This window comes from Lactuca virosa, chromosome 8 (genome assembly GCF_052849685.1).
Source record: "Lactuca virosa cultivar CGN04683 chromosome 8, Lactuca_virosa_CGN04683_v6, whole genome shotgun sequence".
NCBI lineage: Eukaryota > Viridiplantae > Streptophyta > Magnoliopsida > Asterales > Asteraceae > Lactuca > Lactuca virosa.
Window position 1 is genome coordinate 85,981,517 of NC_136433.1, and position 14,048 is coordinate 85,995,564.

The window sequence follows — 14,048 nt, forward strand, 5'->3', positions numbered from 1 at the left end:
GCAATGGGTATCTCATAATTGTCATTTTGATGGAGCGTGTGTGGTTTACCAGCACATCAATAGTTAATGATAAAGACAATGAGGTTACCAAGCACATTTGCATGGTTATTCACATCTTGTTTGTGATCCTCGGCATCCCAGTCACAAATAGAAGAGCATAATCTGAGAATAAAACATGCCATTGAATAGTTTCAATGTATCTCAAAAGAATTAGGAATTTCACTTCGTTTGTTTCGTCTAATGGTGGAATTGGTGAATCGTCATTCACCTACCTTTATGAAATTTACACTTGGATCTCGGCATCCCATTTCTAAGTTGTGAATCTTCATAGTTGGATCCTAACCTTGATATTATATCTTTGGGTTATTCTATTAAGGTATCTTGAAATCTAACTAAAACTTTCTTTCTTTTCAGATGTCTACTCCTGGAAACACTTCTGCTTCGTCCTCCTCCAACCAAAACTTCTCTTTGCTCAATATATGCTCCAAAGTCGTTATGGATGGCTCAAACTATAACGATTGGATGCGCAACATCAAGATGGCTCTTCGTTTCGAGAACAAAGAATATGTTCTTGAAAAGGAGCTCAAAGAGCTTGATGAGAATGAAGCTACTCCTGAAGATCTTGCTGCCTACAAGAAACATTACGATGATGCTACCAAAGTGGCATGCATCATGGTGGCAACTATGTCCCCAGAACTGCAGAGGTACTATGAGGACTACTGGCCTTTCGAGATGAACAAGGACCTTATGGAAAAGTACCATAAGCGAGCTCGTCAAGAAAAGTTCGAAGTAGTCAAGTCACTCATGGCTTGCAAGATGAAAGATGGGGAGTCAGTTGTGTCACATGTGCAAAGAATGCAACGCTACATAGAGCGTTTGGTCAAGCTCAATATTCACTTTGATGAGGAATTGGCCATTGACATGGTCTTGAACTCACTTCCTGAATGTTATGGTCAGTTTATTCTAACTTACCATTTGAACAATACTGAGCAGACCTTGGCCCAATTGCACAACTTGTTGCAGACAGCTGAGGCAGGGATGAAAAGTAAAAGTATACCCTCCACACCTGCTAGTGCCCCTGTTTTGGCTATTGGACAGGGAAAGGGGAAAAAGAGGAAAGGTCCTCCCAAGCAAAACTGGAAGAGCAAGGCTCAGGCTGGGTCATCTAGTAATGGCCCAAAGGCTAAGCCCAATGGTTCCACTCCCCATGTTTCTGATCCAAAAGAGGCAGTTTGCTTTTACTGCAACCAAAAGGGGCATTGGAAGAGATCTTGCCCACAGTATCTGCAAGATATCAAGGATGGCAAAGTGAAGCCATCTTCGGCAGGTATTTACACTATTTCTGCTAATAACTCATTATCTTCTCGTTCATGGGTCCTTGATACAGGATGTGGTTTTCATATCTGTTCTGATTTGCAGGGTCTAAAGGAAAGTGAGGAGATAGAGCGAGGAAGGATAAACCTGATCATGGGAAACAGAAAGTCTTCACCAGTAACCAAGATCGGAGTTTATCAGCTTCTGCTTAGTAATGATGTTAGATTAGATTTAATAAATTGTTGCTATTCGTCTGAGATGACGAGAAACATTATTTCATTTCATGCATTGTTCAGACAAGGTTTTACATATTCTTTTAATGATTTGAATGGTTCAATTTCTGTTTATAAGAATGGTGTTTTTATGTTTGAAGCTTTGCCTTGTAATGGTGTGTATGAAACAGTGACTTGTGTTGATAGCCTAGGAAATAGTGTACTTAATATTGACTTGTCTAATAGTGTAGACAAGGCATGCTTGTGGCATTGTCGTCTTGGACACATTAACAAGAAACGCATAGCCCAACTCCAAAAGGATGGAGTGTTGGAATCATTTGACCTAAAGTCAGATGATATGTGTGAGTCTTGTCTTTTGGGAAAGATGACAAAATCACCATTCACAGGGTCTTGTGAAAGAGGTGAAGGTCTGTTGGATCTCATACACACGGATGTGTGTGGACCCTTCAGATCAACTACAAGAGATGCTAATCGATTCTATGTGACCTTCACTGACGATTATAGCAGATATGGATATATCTACTTGATCAAGCATAAGTCAGAAACTTTTGAAAAGTTCAAAGAGTTTAAGCATGAAGTCGAAAATCAATTGGGCAGAAAGATAAAGATACTTAGATCCGATAGAGGCGGGGAGTATCTTAGTATCGAGTTTAACGACTATCTGAAAGAATGTGGGATAGTCTCACAATTGACTCCTCCTAGGACACCACAGTTAAATGGTGTAGCTGAGAGGCGCAATCGAACCTTGTTAGACATGGTTCGTTCTATGATGAGTCGGGCTTCGCTTCCTATTCACTTCTGGGGGTATGCCTTAGAGACAGTCGCCCACATCCTCAATCTTGTCCCTACAAAGAAGGTTGCCAAAACACCTCACGAAATGTGGACAGGGAAAGTTCCCTCGTTAGCACATATTAAAGTCTGGGGTTGTGAAGCTTTCGTAAGACGAGAGACTCACGACAAGCTAGCAGCTAGAAGTGAGAAATGTGTTTTCATTGGTTACCCAAAGCAGTCTTTTGGATATTTGTTCTACAGGCCTAGTGAGAACGTGGTCTTTGTAGCACGAAGAGGAGTCTTTCTTGAAAGAGAGCTCATATTCAAAGAGGACAGTGGGAGCACTATTGACCTTGAAGAAATTCAAGAGTCAGCCAATGAAGGAACCTTAGATGACACTAGCACTCAACCAAAGGAAACAGTTCTTGTTGAACCAATTGATAACTCATTACCTCTTAGAAGATCCACTAGGGTGAGTGTGCCACCTGAGTTGTATGGTTTTCATATTACTTCAGATGGTGACACATTCATAAGTGACAGAACACTGGTAAACTTAGATGAACTAGTCACTTATAAGGAAGCAATGGCAGGCCCAGAGGCTTCCAAGTGGAAAGAGGCAATGGACAGCGAGATTAAGTCCATGTATGACAACCAAGTTTGGAATTTGGTTGATAGTGCACCAGGTCGTAAGACAGTTGGGTGCAAATGGATCTTCAAGAAGAAGACAGACATGGATGGGAATGTGCATACATTCAAGGCTCGACTGGTTGCAAAAGGTTTTACTCAAACCCCAGGGGTTGACTATGATGAGACTTTTTCGCCAGTGGCTAAGATTAAATCTATTAGGATATTGCTCGCCATAGCTGCCTTTCATGATTATGAAATCTGGCAGATGGATGTCAAAACTGCTTTCCTTAATGGGAAGTTGGCTGAAGATGTTTACATGAGTCAGCCAGAGGGTTTTGTTGATGCAAAGTTTCCCAATAGAGTGTGCAAGCTTGAGAAATCCATTTATGGATTGAAACAAGCATCTCGCAGTTGGAATCTTTGCTTCCATGAGAAAGTCAAAGAGTTTGGTTTCTCTAGAAGTGAAGATGAGTTTTGTGTGTATATCAAGGCTAGTGGGAGTATAGTAACTTTTCTGGTGTTATATGTCGATGACATATTACTCATTGGTAACGACGTTCCAACCTTGAAAGAGGTTAAGTCTTGGCTTGGAAAGTGTTTTGCAATGAAAGACCTTGGAGAAGCTGCCTATATTCTTGGGATTAGAATATTGAGAGATAGAAAGAAGAGACTAATTGGACTTAGTCAGAGCACATACTTGGATAAGGTACTAAAGAGGTTTAGTATGGAAAATTCCAAGAAGGGAGAGCTACCTATCCAGAGCAATACCAAATTGAGTAAGACTCAATGCCCGAGTACAGATGTTGAAATAGATGACATGAGTCGTGTACCTTATGCTTCCGCTGTCGGATCGATCATGTACGCTATGACATGTACTCGCCCTGATGTGGCATTTGCTTTGAGCATGGTCAGTCGCTATCAGGGAAACCCAGGTAGAGCTCATTGGATAGCAGTTAAGAATATACTCAAGTATTTGCGAAGGACAAAGGACTGGGTTCTTGTGCTTGGTGGCAGTGATACTTTGAGAGTAGATGGTTACAGTGATGCCAGCTTTCAGACGGATAGAGATAACTTCCGTTCTCAGTCGGGCTGGGTATTTTTACTGAATGGAGGAGCAGTTACTTGGAAGAGTTCCAAGCAAAATACGGTGGCTGATTCTACTTGTGAATCAGAGTACATTGCAGCAAGTGAAGCGTCGAAAGAAGCAGCTTGGTTAAGGAACTTCATCGGGGATCTCGGAGTTGTTCCAACCATCCAGGAGCCTATGGAACTCTTCTGCGATAATGAAGGAGTGGTTGCCTTGACAAAGGAACCGAGAGATCATGGTAAGACCAGACATATCGACAGAAAGTACCATTTCATTAGACATAGAGTTGAAGAAGGCCATCTTATAGTAAAGAGGGTGTCATCTGAAGATAACCCAGCAGATCCCCTCACAAAGGGTCTGAGTAGGGCTAAGCATATTCAGCATGCTCGGAGCATAGGACTGAAAGATGATATTAGTTTTAGTAGTTAGATTAGTTTTTGAAACTTGTAACAAAGTAAATGTAATTGACTTTTGGTGATTAAATAATAAAGTATTATTTATAAGTTTGGCTACTACCTTTTGTCAATTGTTTATTACTGTGTTTCATATTTTGCATGTTTTACTTCCTGAATAATGAGATTATTCAAACTCCACAGTCGCTCGTACTCTTGGAAGTAAGTAGTGAATTAAGACTGTCATGAATTGGATTGCAGATTGTCTAAGGATAGACATGGCAATAGAATTGCTGCAATGTTCATGAGTACTCAGAAATTGAGATTTGAGTATTGGATAAACCCACGCTCAGAGTATTACTTCATGGAATTCATCACGAGTAATACTGAGACGATAATATCTTATAATCTTGAAACGAAGATATATGAGTTGTAATTTACAAGTCGGTTGTGCATTGGTGATACGAAAACGCATCAGTAACTTGGTGTTATAAAACGTATTGTCATGCATAATTTGATGAGTAAAAGATACAAGCATATGAGTCAACGTTTATTCGTTCCTTTTGCCCTAACAGGAAAAGCGATATCTGTGGGCCCCTCGATGATTTGGTGTTGACTTATGTGCTGGGCCCAGCCAGGACTAAATTGATGTGTTCGATTAGAAGTCCTACATCATCACAAATCAGGAATCGGGAAACATAGATTCTGGACAAACAGATTGATTACATTCCATGTCTTTTGTCTGGGGATATCAAGCAGAACGAAGGGTTATATGATCACTTATCTTAGGACACGTAACTGACTGGGTCAGAGTTCGGCAGCAGCTTTTGGAAGCTACAATTTGCTGGTCAAATTTAGAAGGCATACTAGCAATTATAGTTACAGACTTATCCAAGTGGGAGACTGTTGGATTAGGTGTCTAAGCCCATAACTATAATTGGTATGTACTTGAATTGACAGCAGCACAGTCCTTTTGGGTTGCCCTCAACCTAGCAACTGGACAAGGAAATTATGAAAGGAGAGATATTAATTTATAAGATTAATAAATTAATATAATATATATATATAAATGATTTATTAATATGTTAATGGATTAATATATTAATTAGAAATCATTATGTTTAATTAATTGTTAGCCAGAAATTAATCAGAATTGATTTTGGGGTTAAAAGAATTAATTATAAGGTGCAGGGACTAGTTTGCAATTATCTAATAGTTGAGTGGAAGGCTCTAGAACCTCCTTGGAAGAGGGTGGACGAAATCTTTAGGGGAAAACCCTAATAATTTCGTCCATAGGGGCTTGGATAAGGCCCTTGGGTTTGCTTAGGCCCTAAGCAAAGGATAACTAGGGTTTCCCTTAAACCCTAGATCCCTCAGCTATATAAGGAGCCTCCTGGTTCATGTTTTTGGTGACTGATTTCTTTGGAAGAAACCCTAAGGCCGAAATTGCATACTCTCTCCATCCTCTCTCCTCCAAGTTTCCTTCTTGCTAGTTCTTGGGTGTGATTCCATTAGAGGCATTACATTTGTGGTGCTAAGCTTCCAAGAAGATCAAGATCAAGATCAAGAGGATTATCAATTGTTTGCTATAACAATTGAAAGGTATGTAAACCCTAAACCCTAGTTTGTTAATTTCGAAATTAGCCTCTCTCCTCTAGGGTTCTTGTTTTGCAATTCAAAGTTATATGTTCAATAGTTAAAACATAGATCCAAAGTAGGTTGCATGTGAACTTAGGAATTGTTTTTCTAGTTTATTTGTTGTACCTAAAACCCATCAAAATTTTAGAACCGAACCGAACCAGTTTAGAACCGGTGTAACCGGTTTAGATAGGTTCGACTAATTTTTTGAGTGAACCGGTTTGATGCTGAACCGGTTTTGCTTGGCTAGGGAGTGAACCGAACCGGTTTAAAGAACCGGTTCGGTTTGAAAAATGAACCGGTTTGTACATGCCTACCCATGAGTCATGAACTTCAATTATTGTTAAAATTAGTGATAATGACTTGAAAGGGTAACACACTTTCTCCTTTGTTCCCATTTAGTCACTAAATTTTTTTTCGTTATCTATTTGTCACTGAACTATTGAAACTGTTCACATTTTACCCTTATGACCGGTTGTTACCGGTCATAAGGGTAAAATGTGAACAATTTCAATAGTACAGTGGCAAATAGATAAGGAAAAAAAGTTTAGTGATTAAATGTGAACAAAATCGAAAGTTCGTTTCCCTCTTAAAAAGTTCAATGACTAAATGTGAACAAACTTCCTATTGTATTATGTTTTAGCAAATTATTTATTTTTGTTAAATTCTAACAACATTTGTTGATAAAGAAATCTATGAAATAAAAAAAAACAAAACCCCAAAAATATATTTTAAAAAACGAAAAACCAAAATCGAAATAAAAAACCAATGGTTTGACATTTTCCAAAATAAAAAATCAAAATTTCCAATCTGATTTTGGTTTTACAAAAAAAAAATAAACCATTCTCACTGATGTGAATTATGACAATTGGTTTGGCATGCAGAATTAAATAACACACAAAGAACATGATGATTTAGGTGTTTAAGAGATGCATTCGATTATGAAAGGTGTTTACAAAAAAGGATCTACATCTAAATATACATAATTAACATACACTAACACTCCCAATGTTACATCTCTCAAGCACACATCTACATCTGGTATGAACTCACTTTATATAGAGGTGTTTACATGTCTCTCTATCTCTAATGTCACAAGAGGGAATTTTGGATAGAAAAATTCCGAATTGAGCGTTTTCTCACTCCCTTTTTTGTTTATAATCATTTTTCGATTATAAAAAGGGGGAGATATTTAGATGTGGAAATCCGAAAGTTGAATTTTTGTAAAACCAAAATCAAATTGGAAAATTATGATTTTTTATTTTGAAAAATACCAAACCATTGGTTTTTTTATTTCGGTTCAGTTTTTCGTTTTTTTAATATATTTTTCGGGGTTTTTAACAAAAATAAATAATTTGCTAAAACATAATAATAAGTTTGTTCACATTTAGTCATTTAACTTTTTTAGAAGAGGAAAACAAACTTTCGATTTTGTTCACATTTAGTCACTAAATATTTTTTTATTATCTACTTGCCACTGAACTATTAAAATTGTTCACATTTTACCCTTATGACTGGTAACAACAGATCATAAGGGTAAAATATAAACAGTTTCAGTAGTTCAATGGCAAATAGATAAGGAAAAAAAATTTAGTGATTAAATGTGAACAAAATTGAAAGTTTGTTACCTTTTCAATCATTATCCCTTAAAATTATCGAAATACTCTTAATATGACTTTAATTGCAAGTTCATGTAAAATCCTCAACCATTTGCATTCACATGAAATCAGTAAAGAAAAAAACAATCGAGCCCTTACCATTTGTACAAAGATTTATTCACAAAAATAATTCATCCAAAACTACACTGATTCCTGCTGATTTGATTCTACTGATTCTTCTTCACTTGTTGATCTCGCTTCAGCAAACGAAAACGTAACCCAAATTTCTCTTCTTCTTCCACCACTTTCATCCCCAATTTTCTTATCTGAATCATCTACAGGCATCTTATGCCTACAAACAGGGCAAGACCCATGAATCTTCAACCATTTTTCCACACACCCACCATGAAACTTATGCTTACATGGCATCTCCTTCACCACATCACCAACCCCCCACTCTTCCAAGCATATCACACACTCACCCCCTAAACTCTCTATTTCATCCGTACCTTTTATCTCCACAGTCGGCATGGCGTCGATCGACGTTTGAGACGCCGGTGGCTGTCCGTCCTTCCTCATCAGATCGTTCATCAGGGATTCGAAACCAGCAGTAGCACCACCTCCGATCACCACCATTCCTTGCGTCACCGGGTTGATCAGGATGATCCGGTCGAGTGACGAACCCTGATGATGACGACTGTCTGTAGATTCATGATCCGGATGTTCGGAATCGTTACTGGAATCCGATTCCGGCCTGGTGGTTGTGAAGCCTGAAAGGAAAGGCATCTCCATGAGCCTCTCGATCAAACGAGATACTGATAGCTCTCCTTCTGAAGCCATTTGAGCACAAATTCGTAGTGGTTAGTGTGTGTTTGAGTGTTTCTGCTTACTGAGAAAGATCAAAATTGAAAAGAACAGTAGAAGTGGAAGCTTAATTTGAATTGGGGAATTTTTTGGAGAGCTTAAAAACGAAGGGGAAAAAGGTGTAGAAGGATCTCGAATGCTGTGTGTAGACAGGTGTTTTTGCTATAATACGCCAAGGGGTTTGGTTAACGCGTTGGATAAGATGAAGGATGATATTTTTGGTGGAGTAATCCAGTGTGGTGGGTTTCGTTTGATACAGAAGTTTCTAGCCTTCGATTTCTTAATCAACGATACATATTTGATATTACATGCATGATTTCGGATATGTACAATTATCAATTATTTATTTCTTTTTTACTTTATCGTGGCACGTTGTTCATAGTTTTTACAAAGGAAAATGCATTTTAATTTTAGAATGTATGTTTTATATTTTTTTTAATTTATAGAATAATTTTTTTTATATAAAATATGTAATGTATAATGAGATTTTAGATTTGTGAAAAAAACCGGATCACGATATATCAAGTTGGCTGGACAATTTTTCATCTTCAAGACATTAATGATTAAAGAAAAATATAAAATCGTATAATAATTGCTCTTCAAGTACTTCCCACTTGAATTTAAGTTTTTGATAACATGTTCAAAAACTTGATGGTGTATATATAAATCAATTTTATAGGTAAATAATCATATCTTCTTCATTTTCATCACAGGTTAAAGGAGTCTTACTCTCGTTCAATTTAAATAATATTTGGTGCATGGACTAGACAGGTTATACAGACTATATTTATATGCCATTGTTTGTGAAACAGGTTGTTGGGCTGAAACGGAATAGTTTTATGTGTAGTATGTTATATTTTGGAAACTCGTTACGTTCAATGTTTGTCCACTTGTTTACAAAAATGTTTTCAGGTTATTTTAGTGAGCGGGGCAAAAACGCAACGTGACTATACATTCGCATCGATTGTTTATTACGTTGAGACTTTCGTTGATTTCAGATTGATACTCTGTTTTGAAAACCATAACTTTACTCTTTCGATCGAAAGGCTATTTACATTGCTCTTGGAAATGGAAATGAATGTTATATACTATTTTTGAAAATGAAAAGAATTGGTTTAAAATTTGAGACGTGACATATTTAAATTTAAAATATAATTAAAGGTGTAAATGAAATATGAAAAAAGAATACAAGCGCAAATGTAGTAAATATAAAAGTATATTGAGTACTTAATATATATTTAGGTTTTGTTTGTTTTTTGTCTGCAGATCTTCTTGACCTCTTCTGTCTGCGTCATGCAGACCATGCGCAGACATTAGTTTTCGCAGACTGTTTGTTTTTTTGAATACTGCAAACTTAAAAATGTATGTGTGTCCTCTTCTTGGCGCGGATGTGGATCAAAGTCTTCTAACATTTCCAGACATTTTCTAGCCTAAAAAAAACACATATATCTTTATTTTTTTAGTTTTTTTTAATTTATATTTATTCCAACTTTATTAATGATAAACAATTTGAAAAAAAAACCGCTACAATACTTTAAAAAGAAGGATTCGACGACACAAACATGATATTTTTGACAAATTTATAAATAAAATTTATTACAATAATAGTTGTTGATGTTGCTTATATAAATATGAAAAAAATCATAATATATTCTTATATTTTTTGTACCAAATTTTATAAAACACTATTTAATACAGTATCATCAATTTCTTGTGAAGTTTTTATGGTACGTTTTTAATTGATTTAATTGAAAAAATCGAAGTTTATTTTAATCTATTTATGTATCAAATTCTTTGATTCCTAATTATAATGTTTATGTATAACTTTACGACAAAAATTGTTGGTTTTTATCAAATATATACGTTAATTCGTACCATTTTTATTTTCACTTTTATATAATAATACATAAAAGTTGATATAAAATTTTTAATTATTTATAACAAAGTCACAAAAATATTAAAAAACAGTTTAAAGTTAAAAAAGTCAGTTTATTTAGATTTTAGTTTATTTTAGTAGTCTGCAGATGTTAAAAAAACAAACAGTCTTCTTTTTTCAGACTGTAGACGTTTGATCCACCTCTTCTACTGTAGAGATCTACAGATGTGGTCGGCAGACTGCAAATATTTTGTCTAAGAAAAAAAAAACAAACAACGCCTTAGTCGTCAATAAAAATATTCAAATACATTATATGCTTTAAAAGCATTTCGTGTGGGAGCTTTTTTATAACTTATTATTATTTGTTTTTTTATTAACCGTTGAAAACCATCTGAACGCATAACTTATTTGTGATTTCTTAATATATATATATATATATATATATATATATATATATATATATATATATGTATATATATATATATATATATATATATATATATATATATATATATTAAAGTTCAGGTTCATTTGAGACCATTCTAATTTTGTGAGACCGTGAGACCAAATCTAAAAATAATTTTAAAATGCAAAATAAATAGAAAAATCCAAAAATTCTTTTTTAAAATATTATTTTCGGAACTTGAATTAACTAAAAAAAATAAAAATAAAAAATAAAAAAAATCCCGTTTTTTTTGAAAAATACGTGAAATATTCTAATAGAATATTACACTGACATATTCTAAAAAATAATTTTAAAATGCAAAATAAATGGAAAAATCTAAAAATTCTTTTTTTAAATATTATTTTCGGAACTTGAATTAACTAAAAAAAATAAAAAAAAATCTCATTTTTTCTGAAAAATACGTGAAATATTCTAATAGAATATTACACTGTACATATTCTAAAAAATAATTTTAAAATGCAAAATAAATGGAAAAATCCAAAAATTCTTTTTTTAAATATTATTTTCGGAACTTGAATTAACTAAAAAAAATAAAATAAAATAAAAAAATGCGTCTCACGGTCTCACAAAATTAGGCCGTCTCACATGAACCTAACCCTATATATATATATATATATATATATATATATATATATATATATATATATATATATATATATTAAGTGATCAATATATTTTTATGTTCGGTACATCTAACCTTCTTTCTTTAACAATATCTTATTTTACCCGTTAATTATATTTTAGTTTTAAACATTTGTTATTTCTTTACTAATTCATCATTTCTATTAAAAGAAACTTACAAATCTAGTATAATTCATTAATGACTTTTTTAAAGAAATAGTCAAATAATCATGTTTTTTCTAAAAATAGTCATCGAAATCGCAGGTGGCTAGACTCACCTCGATTTTGTACCCTCTAGATGTAATATCCTTTTCTTGGGCTACGATTTGGCCCCAATTTCTGACCATGGCCCGAAAATAAGATGTCGGTATAAAAAAAATAGATTTTTTCTTAAAATCACCAATGGCCAAGGGCCATCTATGATTTCTCGGATCTAAGTGTGATTCCCTCTTATATAGCTGTGATTTTCTCATGGATTTTGAGAATTTTTTTATGTTCCCATTATAAGAATATGGCAAAAACAACAATTTCTTTTTATGTCCGGATAATAAAAACGATTTTAGAAATCACATATGGTAAGAATATGACAACAATATATCAAATTAGAAGATCTGCACAAAAAAAAACAAAACAAAAAAACAAACAGGTAACACAAGTACCCAACGAAGAAGTCATGCATCAACGGCTTGTATATTCAGAGAGGAGCCATATAACTATAAATGTATAAGTTGTTGATGCATAACTTGTGAATCATGTACTTGCACATTCACAAATGAACCACAAACCTGCAATTTTTGACCTTCTATCCAAGATTTCCTCTAAAACGGACAACCTATCTGCGATTTCCTCTCTCGATAATCTGAAAGTATGAATGGAGATAAGGTGGTAAACATGGGTACAAGAAGGGTGAATAATGATGGGAATGAATGGAGATACCATGAAAAAGAAAAGACTACATCATATGCTTCAATTTTAGGTGAGAAGAAAATTAACATATGCATGAACAATTTGATTCATGATGATCCAACATTAGTGATTAAAGATCACACACTAACTATTTGATTCATGATGATCCAACATTAGTGATTAAAGATCACACACTCACTCTTGTTGGTTTTGTGAAGGGCTTCACTCCCTTACAAGCTTATAAGTTATGTGTGTAATAATAAGGTTTTAACAACATTAACTTTGCTTACCTGGGAGGTTCATGGATTGCTATGGAATTTAAAATAAATACGGTCAAAGAATAAGTTTTTTAATCTAGCTCATTCATGGTTCTCAAGGTTAAAGCCACAGAAAGGTGTTGTATTGAACATTCTTATATTTGTGAGGAGCCTTAATGGGAATTATGTTAATCCATTTAAGTTGAGTAAAAAATAAGATATGGCTGAGCTTCTACTTCTTTTTTGGAAGACTTGTGGCTTAGTTGTGCTCGTTAGTCAATTTCAAGACTCTTTAATCTTGAATGAGGAAAAGCATATTTCGACCAAGAATAAGTTGCATCAGTCGACTTTATTGGTTTCTTTTCGCACCCCCTCCCCGGAGGTCGGGGTAGGGGGGGGGGGGGGAGGGGGGGCACCTTATAATGAGAGGAATTCCAAACTATGTTGGAAACAATTTCTCTTTCTTCTACCCTAAACAGATGGATTTGGTCTTTATCAAAAGTGAGTGACTTTTCCATATCATCAGCACGTGTGTTTATTGATGAAAAGACGTTACATGTTTCTACGTCTCCTGCTCGATGGGTCTTGTTGATTGCTATTAACGTTAACATTTTTATGTGATGATTGTCTTTAACTAAGCTCCGTACTACAACTAATCTTGATAGTCACCATATGGACATTCCTTCTTTGCTTTATCCTCTCTTTTTAAGGTTGTATCAAAACAATTGGCCATTCATCTTTGGTTGTCCTGTGTTGAAAGATGTTATGATTTAGGTTTTCAGGTGGTAGGGTTTGTTGACGCCCAACCCTAAACTCTTATGTGGACCGGTTGAATTTGTTAACTGCTCTTCGTCTTTCCCGTCAAGCGAAGACATGCCTTGAGGAGATCTTTTACTCTTTCATGGCGGCATATTTGGAATTCCATGAATTCTCAGTTGTTTGGAACCTCCAACCGAGAGCGTCATATCATTTTTATAAAAAATATTATCCAATCGTATTTTTGGTGTAATGCTAGGGATAAAATGGATATCAATCGAGTAGGTGGCTTCAATACTCAATTCTAGTACTTTGATTATGTAACTATGGTTTTTGGCTAGTTCCTTGGTAGTCCATTTTTTAGTAAAGTTTTATATTTTTATTTTGTAAGGTTAAGGAATTGCTAATTAAATTATGTTCTTAATAAACAGTCGTTTGTTATCTGCCACTATTTTTATTCAAAAGGGTGGAATAATCATTTATTTAGATTAAAACCGTTCATTTAATTAAAAAAAAGTTATATACAACATTTTAACGGGAAATAACAAACCATTCACTCACTTAATCTAGACATAATTTGATAGAAACATCATAATTTTGCGGTTATCCTCTCAATACATATAATTCTTTAAAATCTTTGAT

The 14,048-nt window shown here is 34.6% G+C and overlaps 1 protein-coding gene across 1 annotated transcript; it reads right to left on the bottom strand.

Moving 5' to 3' along the window:
* Positions 1–7,754: 7,754 nt before the first annotated feature.
* LOC145133945 (E3 ubiquitin-protein ligase MPSR1-like) lies at positions 7,755–8,719 on the bottom strand. Its single transcript, XM_079068889.1, has one exon. The coding sequence runs from the start codon at positions 8,498–8,500 to the stop codon at positions 7,862–7,864; it is 639 nt and encodes a 212-aa protein (XP_078925015.1). The 5' UTR covers positions 8,501–8,719; the 3' UTR covers positions 7,755–7,861.
* Between the last annotated feature and the right edge of the window lie 5,329 nt (positions 8,720–14,048).

Excerpts from the sequence above, each read along its gene's own strand:
- LOC145133945 (XM_079068889.1), bottom strand. The coding sequence starts at position 8,500 with ATGGCTTCAGAAGGAGAGCTATCAGTATCTCGTTTGATCGAGAGGCTC.